The sequence below is a fragment of the Chrysemys picta genome, chromosome 19 (genome assembly GCF_011386835.1).
Source record: "Chrysemys picta bellii isolate R12L10 chromosome 19, ASM1138683v2, whole genome shotgun sequence".
Taxonomy (NCBI): domain Eukaryota; kingdom Metazoa; phylum Chordata; order Testudines; family Emydidae; genus Chrysemys; species Chrysemys picta.
In genome coordinates, this window is record NC_088809.1 from 12054522 (window position 1) to 12076983 (window position 22462).

A 22462-nucleotide genomic window follows, 5' to 3' on the forward strand; every position below is an offset into this window, starting at 1 on the left:
CAGGTCACTATCATTATCCCAATTTTTACAGATGGGGAAACTGGGGCATACAAGTAGCAGAGCCAGGAATATAACTCAGGTTTGCTGGAGGACCTTGGGCAAGTCATTTCAGCTTTCTGTGCCTCAGTAGATTTGCATTTGGCCTTGATTTGGCAAAGCACCTAAGTCTATGCTTGTGTCCTATTGAAATCAACGGAACGCAAGCCCTTTGAGCGGGGGCCTATATGAATGAATCCGGGGTGATGCAAGGTATATGGCTAGTAAGAATCCTACGGTAATGCCCTACTGACCATGTTAATGGAGAAAATAGTGATGCTATGCTGTAAGAAAGGGTCTGTAACCACAGTATGGTCTGGCTCTAAAGACAGGTTTGCTTTCATAGCATTTCAACAGGAAAAAGACTTTAACTGTTACTGTGAAATAGAAATCTAGAGCTTTCCTACTCAGAACACATTTTGTGGCGCAATAGTTGTGTGTGTGTGTGTGTGTGTGTGTGTGTGTGTGTGTGTGTGTGTGTGTATACATTTACTCTCCATCATGATTTTGGTCATTCAAGACCGTGTTAAAACTCAGAACACCAAAACGTTATCTGACAAGTATGCAAAAGCGTGCCAAACCTCTCTCCACTTCCGTAAAAGCTAGAAGGTTAGCGGTAACTGGGGTGCGGCGCCAGTGGCACCTTATATTTTTCAGATGTGCATAAAGGCTTTCGAATTGTTTCCACTGTGACATTAGCAACAGGATATCTGCATTATAAACAGCAGAGGATGCTCCCCAGCTTGAACTGTCAGTTTACGTATTCAGTTAATGGCTTTTCCTTATTCTTTTTCAGTCTGCTAGAAAAGCAAGAGCTTCAGCCTTGTTTATATTGGGCAATAATATATTCTACAAGAGATGGGGCCTGAGCCAAACTCCCACTCCAAACGCCATTGAACTTTGGGTTGTTTGGTACCTGATCCAAAACTCTGTCCAAACTATTTGGATTGGAAGAAAACTCTCCATCCAAATCCTTCTGAACTTTGGGGAAGTTCAGACCCAGATTGGAATGGTGTAGCTTGGGCTCATCTCTCTGATTGAATTGAGACAACACTTTTCAGCATAAAGGGGATACAAAACATTTCACAATTGAGATGCAACTTGGAAACTTCAGTGTGTGTTTCTTGTTTGAGGGATTCCCTTTGAAAACCATGAGGGAAGTGGGGGTAACTACATAGTCAATAGCTCTTCTGCTTGTTGTCCTCCGCCCTACCCCCATGTGTTGGTTTGTTCACAGTTTCAGGCCAAACTTAGGCTGAGTAACTGAGAGCAGCGCCTTGGAAATTAATGGAGTTGCCCTGTTTACACCAGCTTATCCACTGGCCCACAATCTAGAACAACCAAACTTTAGAAAGTTGTAGTGAGAGAATACTTAGCTATTGCCTGGCCATTGCTATGCAGTGGGCACAGGAGGGCCTCAGCCCTAGGCTTGTGATGTAATTATTTCTGTACGGTATGTATAAGTCTTGCTTCAGATGTTTGGAATAAAATAGGCTGGATAAAATGAGACAACGTGGCAGTGAGGGGGAGAAGATCTGTAACTCAACAAACTATGATCTGACCATGTACATTCATTTGCTGAGTTCAGTCCATTGGATGAACAGATCTGGACCTGCCTGAACCATCTCAGCCTGCTTAGTAATTTTTTTCAACAGTTGCACACACGTTGACTCGTGCTGGTTCTGTAGTGGTTGCTCAGACAGTGTAGTTGTTATAAGGAAAAGAGTGATCCTGCTCCCATTGAAACCAAGGGAAGTTTTGTCATTGACATTCAACAGGAATAGGAGTGTGGCCAAAGTAGTGAAAATCCTCCAGGGATGGTGCATTTAGCAATCAGTGTTAGCATCATTATCCCTCTTGGGCTGGCTCCTAACTCTGCAGTGAGTGTCCAGCCTCCTGTCCCTCGATGTTGACTCAGTTGAGTAAGCGTGTGCATTGTGCAAAAGGGGAATGCAATGACATAGGTCAGCCAGATTGCTGTAGCTCCATTGACTTCAAGGATGCCATGGAGATTGACCCCAGCTGAGGATCTGGCCTGGGATATTTAGCAGGTCTGGCGTTTGAACTGTACATGCTAAAAGACCTGTAGTTTCAACTAATATTTACCTTTTTAAAAGAATCTTGTTGCCAGTTTTTGGTAAAGCAGGGCAGGCAGCAGTTGCTGGCTCTAGAAGCCAACTGAGGAGAAGCAGGATGATCTATGGGACAGAATCCGAGCTATATCTATCTTAGGAACACATACACCTCCCATCACCATAGCATCAGCACATCTTACTGTATTTATCCTCACAACACCCCATGGCAGTAGGATAGTGCTATTTTCCCCGTTGTACAGATGAGAAACTGAGGCTGAGAGAGACTAAGTGACTTGGCCCAGGTCACACAGGATGGCAGTGGCAGAGCAGAGACTTGAATTCAGTCTGAGTCCTAGGCTACTATCCTGAGCAGTGGATCATCTTAGTGTAGATGAAGGAGGAGGCTTGGTAGGGAGCACGACACTCATACAGAGAGCAGCTGTGATAGTCCCTACCATGCAAATAGTTGTAGCTTACTAAATATTATTATTATCCTTTGTACTGCAGTAGGACCCAGCGGTTTCAGTCACGTCCTGAAGCCAACGACGTTGCTCTGGATTTATAGCCCTATGACTGAGATCACAATGGGTCCCCATGTGTTGTTTTTGCTTTAAATTCTAAATCTATTTCCATTTTGAAAAAACTTCCTGGGAATCTCTTTCCCGCTGTATCCTCCACTCAGCCAGAAGCACTGAACCAAAAGGAGTTTGACATATATTTTATTATAAATGGTCATCAATACAGAACCAAAGTCATTTTTATAAATATCTGTGAGGAACAGGAACAGATGCAGGTAAAAAACCATCCTTTAGCAAGAGCAATCTGCTTGCCTGGCCGTTGTTACTTTCTATTAGTTTGTTCTGGGGCGATGGGACTTCAGTTTTTTACATTCCTTGCAAAAACAAAGCTGCTGATGTTGTGAACAGAAGCCAGAGGGTGGAATCTGATCTTTTTTTCTACAGGTGTAAATTTGGAATAACACCCCTGAAGTTAATGGGGTTACTGTGGGCTCATGAGGGTTAACTGAGATCAGAAATCGCCCCAGGTGATCCAAAACTCCCAAATAATTTAGTGGCCTCCGCAGCATGGAGGCCGAGGATGGAATGGGTCATGGAGATCTCTCCTAGGGCTGGGGTGGAGGCACATTGCTGGGCTGCTGCCTGGGTTATACCTGTTAAATAGGACTCCCGAGTAGTTAATCTTTACTGCTTTGTAAGCACTGAATTTATGACCACGTACATAAATGCACACAAGTAACAGCCCCACTCCCCCTATGCCTCCTTAGTAAGGACTTAAGCCAGGACCTGCACCGGCCTCAACTAACCACTTGAGGAAAAGATTTTAGGTTTGACCCCCACTGGCACATGCTGGTGGAGTTTGTTACACAGTAATAGCCCATATGGGGATTTGAGCTCAGATGCTAAGTGGGTTGTGTCCCTTGCCTCTAGTGGCTGATGCAGATAAAAGATAATAGCCTACTGCTGCTGCAAGTGAAGTGTGTAACTCCTTTAGCTTAAATGGCAAAGGCCTGTGCTGTGGTTTCAGTCCCCATATGGACCACCGCTTTGTAAGAACCCCCACCGGCGGTTATGTTGTATGCACACACACAACAGAATAAACACACCTGAGGGTAGTGATACTGCAATGTTGGAAGTCAAATAACTTGTATTCACTAGAGCAGAGGCTGCCTTCCTTTGTAAAGTCTTGGTGTAAGCTGCCTTCTGTTTCTTGTGTATTACACTGGACAGAGGAGTAGAAAACATATCTACATTATCCTGTGTGGTTTAAACTGTGGTAGGAGAGAATGACTTTGAAGCAGAGGTTTCTCTTACCATACAGAGCCATGTGTCCCAAGCTGACTAGAAGGAGACTTATAATTTAGTTTTCTTCAATCTTTTAACACAACTGTATTTAATACAACTTATCACTAGCACCAGAATGACAATTTCTGCCTTTCCCTACGCTTTTCCTGTATTTTACTGGCCCATTGCTGTGATCAACACTTTGGGGCCCTGCTTGGCAACAGTGTAAGCAGTGACATGGCTGAATGCAAGCACAGGGACGATAACAAGCTTCTGAGTGAACAATAATGGCCGCGCTCTATTCTCAAAACACCACTCTCCTTTCGTTGAGAAAACACCAGAGTCGTCTCAGTATGGGGTTGTGTTCAAGCTTCCCGGTGGGTTTATTCAAAGCGGCGCAGGTGATTGTATAGTGACTGTACGTAGGTGAAAACACACATGGGGTCTGGCTTGCGTCCCATCACCATCATGTCGTCCACTTCTATCAGGCGGTCGCAGTGAGCCAGTTTCCTGCAGTAACCCCAAAACAGAGCCATCAAACAAAGGGTTATTGCCAACTATTTCCAGTATCCATTTGCTACCCCAGTATTGGAATCATTGGGCTTGTATCAAACAGTGGAATTTTCTCTCAAAGAAATCTATATAACATTGTAGTTAACACTGAAACAGTCAAGCTCATGTATTGCTTGAAGGCTGCCGTTTTCTGTAACCAGAGAAAATTCCTGTTCCTCCTCCTCTCCTTTCTCATGGTCTGATTCAAAGTTCAGTGGGATTTTTTTCCATTGGTTGCAATAGACTTCAGATCAAGCCCCTAATGCTCTGCTGGCTGCATCCCTGTCTCATCATGCCACAGTTCCCCTGCCTCTCCTTGGGCCTCAGCAAGCAGAGTCCCTCAGGTTTGCAAATCCTCTTCTCCCACTTGCAGGAGAAAGGAAGCCTGGGTCACTCCAGTTGTTCAGAGGGGAACCCAGGGGCTGTTCTGCCGGCCAGTAGGGATGCTTGCAGAGGACAACAGGGATAAGTGAAATGGCAAGGGAATTCATGAGGAAGGCCTGGATGTTTGTTTTAGGTGAAGTGACCAAGGCAGCAGTCCCGGATCAAGGGCTGACAGGCTAAGATCCAAGATCAGGCAGAAGGGGAGATGTCTGTTGAGGCCTGGGGTGACAGAAGAACTGTGGAATGATGCACCCTGAGCAGACAAAGGTTTGTCCAGTTGAGCCCAAGTGATGTGGAAGGAAATGAGAGACACCAATCTTTCTTTCCTCTAAAAGAAATCACCAAGGTCAGATTCAACAACAGCCAGGGGGAAGCTGACATTTCCACAGGCAGCTCTTATCTAATAGGTTACTACTGAATTTTCAGAGTCTCTTCTGGTCTAGCCCACATTTATCTTGGCACACCATCTTGGCTATGAAAAAAGCTGGGTTTGGGTCACAGGATGACTGGTCCCTTCGAGAGGGAGGGAGAAGTCTAGTGGGACTGATTACCTGCTACCCAACTGGGCTTAAGGGAAAGCACTTGGGCCTTATAAAGGAGCAGGCAAGAGTAGGGGAAGGTTGACCACCCACTGATCTCTCTCAGCGCACACTGGTGAGGCTGCTGGGCGGAAAGCTAGTGCGTGAGAAGGCTGAATTCCAGCTAGGAAGGGCTGAGAGTGACTGCTCGGTAAGGAGCGAACGGGGACAGAAAAAGAGCTCCGGGACTGGCTGCGCATGTAAAGCTGAGTATGAACATGTGTGTGGTGGTGATGGACTTTATTTGAGGACTTTGTTTTGAACTGTAAATATTATTAAACCAGCCCTAGGCTGGGGTGGTGTTAACCATAAGGAAGCCTAACAGAGTCCTGAGAAAAGGGGAAGACTAAACCAGGGCTGTACAGAGCCACGCCGCGCCATGAGAGGGCTTGGGAGGCAAGGCATTCATAGTTCATGTCAGAAATCAACCTGCTAAAAAATCATGAAGCTCACTCTCGTGATTGTTAATCAGCCGCAGGAAAGATTATCTTCCCCTATCATTTTATTTATCTATGACTGACCTCGCTTGCAGCGAGCTCAAATACAGTGCACAGCCTTTATGTTGAGAGTTTTGCTTCATGGCAAATGGTGATTCCAGTTCTAGTTAAGTTTTGATTCACTCTGAGTGGGTCCTACTGTACGTCAGTGTTACAGTGTTTGATGCTACATCAAAAGTTGTAGGCGCCTGTAGCCGTGCATTACTGTATCCTGTGATTATTTGGAAAGAGCATGCTGAACCTGACTGTGTACCCCATGGAGCGTTCTTATTGTTACCCGAGTTAAACTGCACAGCAACTGAGTATGAGTCATGTTTACACTGGGTCAAGCAGCTTAAAAATTCCTTCCTTCTGTAATTAAACAAAATTATCAAATAGCAGAAAAGTTCCCCTTTGTTATGAATTTAGCAAACCCTGGCTGGTCTCATTCCCTGAGCCAGTGTGCCAAAACACGCAGGATGACGCAACTGCCTGGTGTTATCCCTCAATCTATTTTACAAAGATTCCCCTAACAAACAGGGCTGAGATTTGTCAGAAATGCACAACGCTAGCCACTCTCTGCTCCCACTGAAGCCAACTCTCATGAACATCAATCGGAGGAGACTTGCAAATCTCACTCCAGAAAACTAAACCACTTGCTGCATCCTTTTCCAGAGGGGCTAGATTCACATGCAAACCTCATCTAAATCGGGCATTAGTGTGGGATTTTCAAAGGAGTTTAAGAATTAGTTGCCCAATTCCCACTGAATGTCAATGAGAGTTGGGTGCCTAACTCCCATAGGCTTCTGTAAACCTCGGTTTCTTTGTTATGATGGTTACTGGAAAAGTTCAGTAAGAGTCACCTATTGTATCATAAAAAGCTAGAAAGAATATAAATTCTTCTTCTCTATCCAAATACAGGATATAGAACCAATTTCCCGAAGAGTAGTGAAATAACACTATAAGGCTGCTTTAAATGAAATGCTTATAAAATCATCCCACTCAGATGACACACTTACATTGCAGCAATTACCTAATAAAGCTTCAGTCTAATGTCAAACCCCTTAAGACCAGTAAATGTTTCTCTGTGCAGAAAACGGCAGAACGGAATTTAGTGGAATGCTTTAAACTGTTCAAATGAGCCACCTTCCATAAACTGTAGCACTTCAAAGCTTTCCTTGTGATTTGCTTTGATTGCTGTCTGATTCTTGATTTTAACTCTGAACACTCCCAGTACATGTTGACTTCTGGCCTAATGGAAAGATTAGCTTTTATAGCCCAGCACAGAGTTTCAGACATCAGGTCCTTTATAAAGTTACAGTGAGTTAGAGCATACTAGGATTTTAACAAGAATATTGCTAATACTACATTCTCTATTAGGCCACCTGCGCCTTCATTAGCCTGGATTTGGTCTTGACAGTGCTGACAATGCCAAAGCTTTGTTCCTGCTGTTTACTCTTGGGAAGAAAGAGAGGAAACATCATCTGAAGTTCCCACTGGCTTGCAATAGAAGAAACAGCTGCAGGAATCTGGAGGGATGTATCCGCAGACCTTTGCAGCTGGGAAACACAATTAAGTCAGCTCTGCCTTTAATAGCAAGTGAACCTGTACTCCATGTGACACTGGGAGAGTTCTGTGATCTATAATCAATAGTCCACCAGACAGCCTTTTGCAGTAGTTTTGCTTGTTATCATCTATGGAACAGAATAGTACTGAATATTTTTCAAGTCCTAGTTAAGAGACTTAGGGTATGTCTACACAGAGATAAAAGACCCGTGGCATGGCTGCAGCTGGCCTGGGTCAGCTGACTTGGGCTCAGGCTCCGGGGCTCCAAACTGCTGCATAGACCTTAGGGATTTTCCATCTTTGCAGGGTCCCGCAGCTTGAGCTCCAGCCCAAACCTGAACGTCTACACAGCAGTTTTACAGAGCCCGAGCCCCATGAGCTCAGCTGACCCGGGCCAGCCGTAGGTTTTTTTATCCCTGTGTAGATATACCCTTTAGGTTGGTCTATATTGGGGTACTTGTGCCAATGTAGCTACACCAGTACCAACTACTAGTGTAAATGTACTGCACTGATGAAATTCTGGGGCCTTGTCTACACAGGGTGTTAGTCCGCATCTGTGGGGTGTAAATTCTAGTGCACACTAGTGTGTTACACATTAACTGGCCTGGGTGGAGCCAGCTGGTGTGCATTAAAAGTTCCCTAGTGCGTGTTAACATAGTGCTGTTTGAAACAGGACTCAACACTCACTAAGGAACTTCTAGTGTAGGTTAGCTTTTAGTGTAGGGTGCATGTGGGCCAGTTAGCATACAACATGCTGGTGTACACTACAATTCACACCCCATAGATGCGCACTAACGCATCGTGTAGATAAGCCCTGCTGCGGCTTACTCCAGTTTCAAACCATACTAAGTTGCAGTGGTGCAGCACATCTACACCGAGATTTGTGCCTGTCTAACTACACTGGTACAAAACACTCCCAGCAGAGACTGGCCCTTAGACAAATGTGTGTTTTAAGAACAGAGCCCTAGGCTGACATTTTAATTGCTTTAATTTACAATGAAAAGAGTGTACAGACATAACTTTCCTCCCTCCTAACAGAATTTCCCAAAGCAAAATAAGTGTTGCTCTAAATAACAATGGTATTCCACTAAAACAAAAACAAAAAAACATGAGGGTCTGATCGTATGTTCCTTAGTCACCCAAAAGTCAGGAGAAATTCAGTTCAAGAAAAGTGTCCATTGGAGAAACGCAAGTACACAGAATCATGCTGTGTATATATGTCAGCGGCATACAGGTTCTATACATACTGTAAGCATGCGTCGCAGGACCGGTAAAAGGACTGCATTCCACTTGACTCGCTGTCTCCTATGTTAACACCACAACTAGTGTCTGCTCAAAGACCACTCACGTGCAGCCTCTTGACCGATGTATGTTTTACATTTGTTTCGCCACTTAATTTTGTGTTTATTTCACGGCTCAACATCATTTTACAGCTATAGAAGAATAAAGACAACGGCCATGTCTTGCACATACTTTGCCATGACAGGCTCGCTGAGAGGTGCGTGGCGGGGGATAAATCTCTCATTGCAAGTGTCCTTGCAATAACCACTCTCGTTCCCTTGCAGGGGATGTCAAAAGGCAGTTCTCCTACCTGCCAAGTTAGAGTACTGTAAATGTGAGTTTGACTGGTTAGGTACCATGGTATCACGACTCTTGGGACTGTTTTGGTTCCTGGTTCCGTATCCTAAACTTTTCAACTCAAAGGCAAAGAATCCTTGACCTCGTAAGTTAAAGTTGGAGTGGCAGATCCCGAGCTGCTGTAAATCAGTGTAACACCATTAAAGTCAACGGAGCTCCGCCAATTTACTCAAATCAATGACATCCACCAATTTACAGGATCTGGCTGAGAGTAATTTTTAAAGCGACCTGATTTTCTAACAATGGAATAATAACTTTGTTTAAATTCAGTTTGCTTGTATTTTCCACTGCATGTAAGTCACCTTGGACAATCCACCCTCCAGCTGTCTCAAGGAAAGTGCATGTATTCTGTTCTCTGCTACATTGAAATCCAATAGGCTGTCAACAGTTACGAGTCATATGGTCTGATCTGGTTACTTTGTCATAGTTACCAGTAATCCATCTTAAGACCATTTCTGGTTTTTTCCAAATCTCAATTAATAAAATGTATAAGGTTTAAGAGCTTTCCAGATGGGTATTTACGTGGATTTAGAAAAGCCACCTGTCGGGAACATGCAGTAATAACTGTCAGCAGAATTTGTAAAAGCTATTTTAACTTATTTCCCTCAAAGGACTAGAGGGAAACAACATCCAATTAGACAACAGCCCAGGTTGACTCAAGCTACTGAATAGAACCCGAACGGAAGTTCTATGGTGTGCAATAGAAAGATCAAGTTAAGTCTCCTGAAAGTGTTAAAGTGAAAACCATGAATTTCCAGACCTAAATCAAGTGCATCAGAACTTCAGGTTAGTGCACGTACCCACACTCTGAAGACCCAGTCCTGCCTCCCACGGATGTCAGTAGCAAGACTGCCATAAATTGCTGTGGAAGCAGGACCCAGCTATTAGAAGCTGCAGTGGTAAGTGCTTTATAGATACCCTGGTGCTAAGCCTTATGGGGGAGATTTTCAAATGGTACTGATGCTCCTAAATCCCTTGTGTATATAATAGCTATGGCTAAAATACTGTGGGATTAATCTGGTTGATAGGGAGAATGGAGTGGGCAGGCAAGAGTCAGTGCATGAATCCAAAGACATACTAGGGCACAGAGCCCTGGAGTTTCTTTGCAACCATTTATTGATTACCAGTCATCTGCTAAAAATGCCTCTTTTGATTCCTGAGCCTCCTGCTTTATGTGATGTCTTGTAAAGTCTTATAACCCTTTTCTGGCATAAGTGTGAGCTTGTGATGCAGGGTATGAGAGAGAAATGATCACACTCTTGCCGCACAGTCTTGTGAGACTTTAACTGGATGCACTTCACAGAGATCTAAACTGATACTCACTCAGCCATGGTGAAAGCCAGCTCAAAGTTCTGCTTGCGGTTAGCTGGGTCAAGCGCATTATAATCGAAGGCTTCGGGGAAGAAAGAATGCACTAGGGCACAGAATGCCATCCCGTCACTCCAACTCGAGGAGAAGTTCTGCAGATCAAGGTGCTGTCAGAATGCAAACAGAGCTTTAGGCCTATGTACGGTGCTGGGAACTGCTGTATACTTGACCTCTTCCTCACCAAAGGGAACATGCAGAGTACGCAGCACATGCCTTATGTTTTTTGTTTCCTTGTTTGTACACCTATGATGTTATTTGGGCTAAGAGGAGAATTGGCATCCTCAGCCCTTTTGTGAAAGTTAGCGCAGGTGCAAAGCAGATGTGTAGTCTATGGGCCTGAGCCAAAGACCAATGAAGACAATGGAAAGACTGCCATTAACTTCAATGGGCATTGGATCAGCCTCTGTCTTTGTCTTCTCTAAACTGAGAGCATTACTTAGCCCAATGGAGTTGTCGCTAACCGGAGGATGGTATTTTTCTGTGCAGTGCTTAGTGTCGTATAAAGACTAAACTGTATTGCTTGCTGTACATTTAGGGTCAAATTAGTACTGACTTGCACTCTGAATAGCCCTGTGAACTTTCAGGGAGTTGTCTGAAGGTAAATGAGGGGACACTTTGGCCCATTGGAACTGCACGCCGTGTAGGACCATGCAGAAACTGGCCATTTGCCATTACAGCAAAGAGCCAAAGTCATTCTGGATTTGCACCCATGTAACCAAATGGAATTGGGCTCTTTTGCTTCGTGGTGCTAGACTTTTCCCCACCATACAAAAGTCAGACCCTGACAGTTTCATTAGCTGTTGGAATATACCCCTGAGTTTAGAGTTCAACAACAATTATATTTTGTTTTCTCAGAATGAAACTGTGGAATGGGCATTCTTTTGTTCTTATAAATCTAGGAAATTGTCCCTTTCCCCTCGCAGTTGCATTAGGCAATGCAGTTTAATGCTATGTAACTCTAACGGAACCTCCCCCAGGCCAGATTCTCTTCAGTTACACTAGAGCAATCCCATAGACATGAACGTGCTGAAACTGGGAGAATTTAACCTCAACCATGTAATATGATTAAACATCTCTAATTCCAATGTAGAGCAGTCTGGTCTACGGCCTAACAAAGTTATCTTGGTCTCTAGGTAATAGTACTATCAAGTAATCCCCAGCCCTATCCACATTTCATTATATATAATAAAGGAGGCACATACTGCAATTAGCAGAGAGTGCACAAACGTAAGATGAATCCTGTAAACACACACAATTCAGACCTCAATCCAGCAAAGCACTGAGGGCCAGATTTTTAAAGATATTTAGGCGCCTAACTCCTATGGCAAGTTGAGTGCCTAAATATTTTAAACAATCTAGCCCTTAAGCACTAACTTCAATGCTGTGAGTAGTCTCATTGACTTCAAATGAACTAAGCAATACACACACAGATTCTTGGGGGGGGCGAGGGGGGTTGGAGACCAGTGATAAATGTAACCCATTGTCTAGTGCATTTTAGAATGCTATGGAACACACTTTCTGAGTACAGTTTCTCTAGAAATACTCAAAGACGTTCCCGGAAATAATTAAAATGGAAAGCCGTGACCTCTTCTCACCTTGTATCCTATGGTTTTGGAGCGACACCAGTCCAGTAGAATTTGCTTAATGCTGCTTGCACTGGCGACCCCAAAACTCTGTGACCGCTTCAGCTTTGCTTTGGACTCTCCTTTTCCTCTAGAAGAAGAAAAGGAAGAAAACCTTGACGAGAGGAGACTAATCCTAACGTCTTCATGGTAGCTGTGTGCCCTGACAGAGACAGTAAAGAGCCCATAAACACAACCCTTTTTTTTTTTTTTTTTTTTTTTTTGCCACCCCTTGCCTAGGTGAGGCATGCATAGGGGAAATACTGGCCCTAATCACGCTAAAGGAAAAACCCCTATTGACTTCAAAAGAGTCAGAATTTCACCTCTAGCTTCTATTTACGGTATAAACATTGAGGCCAGGACCGTGTCCTGTAAAGCACAGTACACATTGTTGGCTCTCGAGTAACAATATAAAACCATGAAATCCATCTCCTTTTATGAGCCATCCAGAGGGAGGTTTTTACAACACTCCCTTCTGAACAACACCCCCAGGCCCAGGAGTGTGGATATACAACCGCTTGAGCTCTGAATTTCCTGGCTTCTGTTCTTTTCAGGTTGCCCTCCTGACATTACTGAATCTTCATTCTTGGTTGGAATGTCAAGGGCTTGAGCCATTACCCACTGGAAATTCTCCCACTCCCTTCAGTGGAGCTGGATCAGGCCCAGTTTTACTTTGCTCAAATTTCCAAGTCTGGAGATCCCTCTGCTATAAGTCGTTAGCAGAATATTTCCCTAGTACTGAGCCCCCTTTGGATGCAAGAGGGACTAAGGAGTGACATACTTTCCACTGTCCTGCTCAAATTTCTCAAAGAGCGCTTTCCTGGCCCTGCGTTCCTGAAGTGCGTGGCAACGTCTGAGACCGCACCAGTTCTCGCCTCCTTTCCACTTGGCGATGTACAGTCGGAGGTGGGGAGCAGGATTTGGGTGTCACATCATAGTAACTGTCAATGGTATTGCTGAAAGAGAACACCAAAAACAGTCTAAGAGAAACTATCCGGAACATTGGGTATCACCCCAAAGCACTGAGATCAGTAACAGCAAAACTTCAGCAACCTAAACACATGGAATAAATATTTTCAAAAGCATGTGAATAACTTAGCCATTTTCAAAAGTAACTTGGGTATTTGGGAACCTAGATCTCACTGAAAGTCAATAGGACGTAGACTGCAAAAGGCTAGGTCTCCAAGGATATTTAGATGCCTAACTTCCATTGAAATCAGTGGGAGTTAGGTACTTATATAAACATCTCGCCCTAAATCACTTTTCAAAATGGGACTTAGCCATCTAAATCAGGCGTTGCAATTCTGAGCAGAGCAACTCCTAAATCCCTTTAAAAATCTGCACGTAAGGTCTGAATCCTCATTAATTTCCAATGAGATTTAGGCATCTAAGGGCATAAGTCACATGTTTGGTACTTGGGCTCCTAAGTAACTCGTACCAAGCCCAATCCTCGGCTCCTGTAAGTCAGTGTAGCTCCACTGCCTCCAATGGACCCAGGCCAATTTACACCAGCAGGCCAGTTGGATTATATTAGACAGGATTATATCTCGCTTTGCACTTCTATTTGAGGTTCCCAAAGCACTTGACAGATATTAGTGATTTAAGCCACGTCGTACACATGTGAAGGGGGGTGTGTTACCACCATTTCCAACGGGGGGAAACTGAGGCACAAATCGAGGCACTGACTGGCTCAACATCACACATTATCTGCGGCAGAGCTGTGAACAAAACCCAGATCTACTGACTCTAAGTCCCATGTATTAAGCCTATGATGATCGTTCTTTGGACTTAGCCACCACAGAGCTGGTATCGCATCCTAACTTATTAGTTGTTCATAAGAAACAACTGTTCTTTCCTGTTCGGGGAAATTTTCAGGGCAGATGCAAGTCCAATTAAGAGGGTTATGTAATCGGTGCTACCCTTTTTCTTGATGAGGTTTGGCATGCTGAGGATGCCTTGATATTGCTGCAGTAATCGTGATACTGTGTAATCCTATACTAAACAACTGTGACTTTGAGTTAATCAAAAAGGTGTGGTAGTCAGCCTTTCAGAGTGAAGGCAGAAAGTCCTAGTGTGTCCTGCAAGGAGTTTAGAAACTTAAAGCTGTAAGCTAAGCTGCAGGCCCGTCAAACTAAGGATGTTTGATAGGGGTCATGCATTCAAGTGCCAAAAATAGACCCAAAATAACAACTTTTACACAGCCGAGTGCTTTAAAAGGAATTTTCAGAGGCCTGGGCATGGCTATTAAAGGACAACTTAAGCTTTTTACATCCCATCTGTGCCTGTTCACGCTGGGATTAGAACAGGGCTAGCAACGTGGCACTCAATAGCAGGGTTCTGAGCTTGGTGCGTTCTGACAGAGAGATTTGTAGGAGGGTGGAACACTCCATGCATAAAGACATAGGTCACTAGCCTAGCTAAAGCACAATAAAGTATATTGCAGGGAACAATCCTGCACTGGCTCGGGGAACCGGCTAGATCAAAGGTTATCAAATTATCTCGGTACTTATGTGGCCCCCATCGCTGAGCATCTCACATTAAGTAATGTACTTATCTTTCCAACATTGCTGTGACATAGGGAAATGTTACCCCCATTTTACAGGAGGGGGGCTGAAGTACAGAGAGATTAAGGTACTCCTCCCAGGGAGGAATCTAAAGTAGAGCCAGGAACTGAACCAAGATTTCCCAAGTCCCCATCCAGTGCCTGACCCACAAGCCCATCCTTCCCTTATCCTGTAATGCAGGGCAGGTAACCACATGCTATTCCCAACCTGCTCCTAACACAGTAATCCATTTCTCGGTTTGCCTTTACTGTTAAATTACGTGACAAACTAATCTCAGTCTAAGCATCATCGGGAGCTTGACAGTTCCTGAGAAAACCTGCAGGATCTCTCTTTGTTCCAGTCTCTAGTTCCTTCTGCCTCAGAGACACTCAAACCCTTTTGTAGACTGGAGCCAGTAGGACGCACTTGGTCTGGCTGCCACGGTGAGTCAACAGAACACCTCTGCATTTAGGCTACGTTGAACACACTCAGAAAAAGTCTCGCTGAAACAGTCAAGGGAAGATCCTACCTTTCACTAGCTTTGGTTCCACTAGTCAATCCATAGCTCATGGCTGACATAGACTTTGTGACAGAAGTGCTTTTCTCTGTATAAACAGCAAGAAAAACAAGATGCATCAGTGTTGAAAGTATTTTCTCTCCTTCCCACACATGTTTTTAATCTAGTTCCTGACATGTGGCCACACATTTATTCTTACTCACAGCAATGAAACGTTGCAGATTTCTCTATAAAAGACCTCTGCCAGTATGAGCTAATGATTTCCTGAGGAGAGATTCTCCCCACTGTCCCAGGCACCAGACATCACTATAGTCGCAGGCAGGGGCAATAAACAGCTCCCAAGGGGCCACAGGACAATTCCCCTGGTGCAGACACTGTGCTGGGACTCTGCAGGCAGACCTACACTGGCCCTCCCGCCAGTCCCAGAGTAGAGGGCATGCTGGAGATGGAGCCAGGGCAGGAGGAAAAGGTACTGTATCATAGGCTGCTATGGTCATTCTGGCAAGCCATAAGCAGCCATGGGGAGGCTAATATAATTTAAAGCCGCTGCCCTACAGGCTACTTTAGTTCCACCAAGGGCCATTTCAGCCCCCAGACAGCCCAGGTTCAGTAGGATGCAAAGATGGCTTACAGCAAAGCTTTGCCCCTACCTCTCCCTGGGCTGAATCTTCTGTGTCAGGCCTCCCAGAGGCACAGCCCAGGGTCTCCGCCCTGTTCAGTACTTGTGCTCGGGAATGAAGCATTAACACTAAGGGGCTGGTTCTCTTCTCCCTCAGTTTCATATGCGTGTACCTGCATCAACCTCATTGATTTACTCCCCGGTACTGTAAATGAAAAGGCAATTGGGCCCTAGGTTTTCAAGTGCAAACTTAATTGCCCTTTGAAAACCAAATGTGAAGCTTCTTCATCTCAGGTTTAATCCCTGGACTGTGAAGGGACAGGTTTTCCTGCGCTCTTCCACCCAGAGCTGATCTGGATCCTCACCTTGCAAGCCTGTGGGAGCCCCTGGTGCTAAGAAGTAATGCGTTTTCTAGGCTGTGTCATTTCTGCATCCAGGGCCGGCTCCAGGCACCAGCTTGTCAAGCAGGTGCTTGGGGCGGTCACTCCGGAGAGGGGCGGCACGTCCAGGTATTCGGCGGCAATTCGGCGGACGGTCCCTCACTCTTCCTGGGAGCGAAGGACCTGCCGCCGCAGATCGCGATCGCGGCTTTTTTGTTTTTGTTTTGGCTGCTTGGGGCGGCCAAAACCCTGGAGCCGGCCCTGTCTGCATCCCTGCTGAACTGACAATGCAAATCGGTTCCAAATGACTTTGTCATTTACAGAGAGTAATAGCTTGGTGATGTGGACTAACAGCATTTTTGGACAGCGTTCAAGTCATTTGTTTAGCCATGAATTAAGAGTCTGAGGCATTTTGTCCTTTTACACATTCATGACTTGAAGAAGGGGTGAGATGTTGAAAAGAAAAGTTTTCAAACCATGCTACCCATCCCTAAGGCTCCTGCAATGAATTTGCTTTGCCATGGTGGTGCTGTGTGACTGCTGTACCAAAGCGTCTCTGTTTAGCAGCCTTCCTGATTATGTACCAGGGTTTGATCTGCCTTCATTTGTATACCGCCCATGTTAAAGTCTTTTCCCACCAGCTCTCCAGGCTGCAGCATCACACAGCTCTTACTCCTGCCACGTTCCCCGCAGCTGAGACGTCTAGTCATTCTCTCCTCCAGAAAATCAAGTTTGCCCCAATGTACAGCAAAGAACGCAAAATCAGTCCAATCTGGTAGCACCACGGCCTCAGTGCGAGACAAAGCTAAGAGAATAAATTCCCTTCTGGGAGTGTGATTTATGAAGTGTTTGTGGTAAGGACAAAGAGCATTGTGGAAAATCCAAAATAAACTGAAGGCTTTTCTTTGCTCTGGCTGGATCATCCTAAGGGTTTGTAAAACCAAACCCCCGTGGCAAAGTACTCCAAGGGCATGTCTACACAGCAAAAGGTGTGCACAGGCTAGCCTACCAGAGCTCTCCTGAATCCAGCCAGCACAGGTGAACAATAGCAGTGAAGACAGCATAGCACGGGATTCAGCGCAAGTAGTTCAAGACTGGCACAGACCCTGGGTATGTACTTGCCATGCTAGCCGGCTCTGAAGCCCACGCGGCACTATCTTCACTGCCATTACCTGCGTTAGCTGGATTCAAGCTAGCTCGGGGGCGAGCCTGTGAACAGCTTTTGCTGTGTAGACATGCCCTGAGTCTGAGTGGGCCATTGTCCTCTGCTAAGAATTGATTTATTGACTCTCACTGAAGTCAATGGAAAGACTCTCCTTGACTTCAATGGGGCTAAATTGGACCTCTGCATGCAGCCTTGTAACGCTCTTAGCGTTACTACATACTTCTGTAATATAACCATCCAATTAAAGATTAGTGGATAGACAAATCCTACTCCGTAGAGATGGGACCAGATCTGAAACCCCAAGCACTGCAGCACTGGCTACCCTGTATCGTTTAGCACAATAATGTGGGGTTTGGATATACCTTCCATGCTGAAGGGCAGAGAAAATAACACCCACCTGCAGCTATGGAGGTGCCCATTGTTCTCACGGAACTTGAATTCCAGGTCTTCACAGCAGTCACTGAAAAGCAAAAAAGACAGAGGAGGGGTTTGCTTGTTTCTGTGTTTTAATAAAAGGGCAGGTAGAGAGGAGGGATTTTTGATTTAAATGCACACAATTTCTCTTGTTGGCAACGGGGCTGGACCTTCCTTTCACAAACAGGAGTTCAATGGCGTTCCATCAGCGTCAGACTGGTGCAATAGGAGAATCCGGTCCATGCACCTCCCTCCCCTCCTATTTTCCAACCCGCTCTCCTCAGGATTCCTTTGTTTTATTCCGGGCCGCATTGCTCACTCCTCTTTGAAATCTCAGGCAGGTCACTTGAACTTTCTGCACCTGAGTTTCCTCTTCTGTAAAACAGGAATGACGAGACCTTCCTAACGGGGAAGTTGTGGGCAAACCACTACGGGCTTGATCCCAAAACTACGGTAGACAATGGAAAGATTTTCATTGACTTCAGCGGACTTTGGATCAGTCCTATCTCACCCCAATGGGAGCAACGAACGTCTATGTAAAATCTGCAGTGTGAGACTTAGGCTCAGATAAACTGGACTACAAACATCACAGCCACTAACCTTTGCATGAAGTGCAGTTCAGAAAAGAAGACCGCTGACTAGTGTGAACAAGAATCAAATTATATGAGCTTTTTTGTTTGTTTTGTTTTTAAATCAGAGCTGGCTTCAGTGAGCAAATTATTTTCATATCTAGAAATTTCTTTTACCTGATTGGCTGGAAGTTTTCATCGTCGCCTCATTCTGGCTCCTGCTCTGCCCTATCAGGCCACTGGTAGCATTACTAGTTCCTGATAAGGCGGAGGTTTCTCCTGAAAACTTCTCTGATACTCGAGTTATTGCAGTAACAGGAAGGTGGGGCATCCGTAAGGTTACTGCAGGGGCATGTTCCTCGGGGGACGAGTTTGACATCTGAAGGGAAGAGGTCACTTCCTGTGAGACTTTTGCCTGACCTACGGTATTAAAGGAAACAAAGAGAGAGCAAAACTTTTATTGACAGATATCTTTAAAAATACAACACAATATCTATGCACCAGGGCTTTATTTAATTTTATTTTAGGAAAGACTGGAATAACAATCCAATTTTCCCCTAGCCGATTATGTCATTTATTGCACAGACTCAGATGTAAATTAGAAGTAACTGATCATATTCTACTCTTTAATATTCTTAATTAGAAAAGCTTCTTCAGATGACTAGTCTACTATGTTTCCTTTTAGGGCCACTAAGTCTAGTGCCCTACTGCTGGGGGTTAGGAGGCAGGACTCCTTTGTTGTTTCTTGGTTTACTTAAACAGTCGGTGCCTCAGTTTCCTCTTCTGAGAAATAGAGATAATAAGACCTTTCCCACAGACAGGTGGTGAGAGTTAATTAATAGTTTGCAAAGTCATTTGAAATGTATGGACAGGAAGACATTCAGAATACAAAGTCCTATTACCGTAATTGGAAGTCATGCTGATGATGGGTCTTAGGCCCCGATTCTGCAGACCCTTAGGCACATGCTTAACAAATGAATGGTTACTACTCATGGTAATAAAATCAAGCATATACCTAAGTGTTTCAGGATCAGGGCCTTAGTACAGTATTCGTGGTGAAACAGTTCCAGAGTAAGACACTGGCGACATTAGAGAGCTGCTCAGTACCTGAGAGAACTGAGCTTTTGACCAGCAGCAATATTTTGCATTCAAAGTCGATCTTAAAAAGACTCATTTCAAGCATTTCTCTCCTCTTACCTGCCAAAGACTGGTGTCCGTTTTCAACTATGGAGGAATTAGAAACTCTTCTAGTCTCAGGTTCGTTGTGGTCATCCAGGTCCACGCTCTGCCAAAACATTACACGCAATACTTGAACGATGGTCTGGCTTTCAAATTATTAATGGTAGTCGTCGCTGTAGCACCCACAGGCCTAACTGAGATCAGGTCCCATTGTGATAGTCTCCATGCAAGAGAGTGGGAGACAGCCCCTACCCCCAAAAGCCAAATCATTCAGGATCACACTGATTATCTGAACGGTCTGGCTGCTGCCCACTGCAAAAGGAGCGCTGGTGATAAAGGACTAAATCCAACCCTCGGATACGCAGCCAAGGGCAGATTGGCCCAGTGCAGAAAGGAGGGGTCTCCAGAGCTTAATTTTTGCCCCGGCACCTCTAGGCTTGGCAGTTCAGAGCCCCGACTACTCTGGGCTTGCTGCCTCAGTTATGAATGTAAAAAAATTGCTTGAGCCCCAGCATCTCTTTCATGACAAATTAAGCTCTGGGGGTTTCCCTTCCTGTATAGAGGATACACTATGCTCAGGTGGGGAACTTTCTGTAATCACAGGGGGCATCACACAGGTCAATGTCTGCCTTTTCCACCCTCTGTTACTTTAATACATTGGAAGTTCTGGTGCTCTTCCCCCCGCTCTCCCGATCTTCCAGAGTTGTATTGTGACTTAAAACAAAGCCCTCTGCTACACGGAAAGGATGGGCTGTTTCAGAACTAAGTCTGACATGCTTGTAATATTAGCAAATACCACTGCCATCCACTTGTGGGGAACTGTAGGTGAGCACATCTGCTGTTAATTTAACACAGTGTGGAAAATAAAGCCTGATCATGCTCCAAGTGAAGTCAATGGCAAAACTTCTGTTGATTTCTTTGGGAGCAGAAGCAGGACCAGAATCAGTGCTGTCTACCTTAAATCAGTGCTATGCGCACCACGGATGAAATCTGGCTCCACTGAAATCAATGGCACAACTCCCATGGACTTGAAATGTGCCAAGAGCTCACCCCAGGACAAGAGACGTGCAGTCTGTACCTTTCAGTGAACTGAGTGTGATCTTTTTCACAGATGCACATACCAGTCATGTGTCACAGTTCTTCTGTACAAAATTAGTTTATTCTGCTCTATAGCTCACTTTGTCATGTCTTCGAATGATTCTGCGCTGTCTTCAACACAATATCTCCGTCCTGCGAGAAAGCTACAGCATGTGCATATCTCTACAGACGTGAATAGTTCTGTTGAAGCCAGTCGGACCAGTCACATGTATAAAGTTAAGCCTTTGCAGGATCAGGGCCTAAAAGAGGTGCTGGGTGTTTAGGGTGCTCAGCACCTCACAAAATCAGACCCAGGATTTGCATGCACACTATGAAAATAAATGCAGAAACAGAGTGAGGGCCCAATTCTGCAAGCACTGATGCAGATGTAAAACTTCACTAAATTGAATGGCCCCATCCACTTAAACAGGTCTACTCCTGTGAGTAAAGTTAGTCACACGCATCAGGATTGACTGCAGGAGTGAGGCCCAAGTTATTACAGCAGTATCCCAGTAAATCTATTCCCCCTCCTGTACAGGATGGGCAAAATAAAAGGCAACTTTTTCTCCACACATACAATCTAGTTGCTGATTCTAACTTATTGTAAGTCTAAATCCTAACCTAGTATTTTTACCTTAGGAATGATTTAATGGCCTTTATGTAAAAGCAGTGGTATAATTTATGACCAGTAAAAGTTTTCCACTGGGACAAGCTGTGGAGTAAAGCCCATAACTCTTCTCAACATTAACTTGAAGAGTCCCTTATGTTTACACATGAATCTTCTTTATACAACATTTACAGGACATTGCATAAAACTGCTTAATGTTCTACACAAGTTCTCTCTACTTAAGGCAGATAAAATGACAGTCATTACAATTAGATGACATATGGAAAGAGTATTAGGGGAAAAGTAAATATCCTAGCACTTTATGACTGAGTTACCACTTATAACTTTTGAAATGTTGTTTTTGGAAAACGACATACTTTTTGATGTTTGCTAATTTAATTCCAGGCAAATGAGCCAAGAACGTTTTGTTTTTATCATCCAACAGAAAGTACGCAATTTTTGGTTGCAAGGGACCAAAAAAAGAATTTTTTTGCAGTCACATGATTACTTAGATTAAAAAAAGTTTGTGGTACTTATACCTGTTTATGGGAAACTGCGAGTTCCCTAAGTTAAAGTCCATGGGAAAGTTTGATGTCACTGTAAATAGACTTTACACCAGACTAGCCCAAAAGTTTTTTAAAAAATCTGCAACACATTTGTGTGTTTTCTCAATCTAAACAAATTATGAAAGAAAAAAAAGCAGTCAGTTGTGCAACTGGGTTGTCACATTAGATGTAAAAGTTATGTGTCAATTTCTCTCTCTCTGGATTCAGAGTGCAGGATTAAACAAAACAAAAAATCCCACCAGAGGCAGGGTTGCCCACTCACATCATTTTATCCCAACCTTCACAATATTTGGTGTTTATCTTAAAGCTTCAGCTCCTGGAGGCAGGTGATTTTATGAGTCTCCATTTCCATTTTCTTTTTAAATGGAAATTTCTACCCATTATGGTTGTGGAGAAAAGCCTGAAAATGTGCACTGAGTGTGATCTAAAGATGCAGAAATCAGGAGACAAAGAAAAATAACTCCTAATTATTATTTTTTTAAAAAAATCATGATTAAGACAATGTTATGATTTTAGGGCCTGATTCATAACTTGTGAACACTTGAAGTTGGCAAAACTGCAGAGGGGCATACTCTATTCCCTGTTACACTAGTGCAAATCTGGAGCAACTCAATGGATTGAATGGTGTTCCCAGAATTTACCCCCAGTGTTACTCAGAGCAGAGTTTAGCCCAACATGTAGGGCTTTATTGTTTACACTTTTGACAGCGTGTAGGATAGGGGTAGCTAT

At 44.2% G+C, this 22462-nt stretch overlaps 1 protein-coding gene across 1 annotated transcript in view; it reads right to left on the minus strand.

Moving 5' to 3' along the window:
- Window positions 1-2814: 2814 nt before the first annotated feature.
- The window catches only part of LOC101950549 (smoothelin-like protein 2), a 50580-nt gene continuing 30932 nt past the window's right edge, over window positions 2815-22462 (minus strand). The window contains 9 exon segments of the mRNA XM_065573014.1: window positions 2815-4423; window positions 10431-10582; window positions 12071-12188; window positions 12879-12931; window positions 12933-13053; window positions 15170-15245; window positions 17719-17781; window positions 18482-18724; window positions 19502-19589. Of these exon segments, the coding sequence (XP_065429086.1) occupies window positions 4297-4423; window positions 10431-10582; window positions 12071-12188; window positions 12879-12931; window positions 12933-13053; window positions 15170-15245; window positions 17719-17781; window positions 18482-18724; window positions 19502-19589 (1041 nt within the window). The 3' untranslated portion in view covers window positions 2815-4296.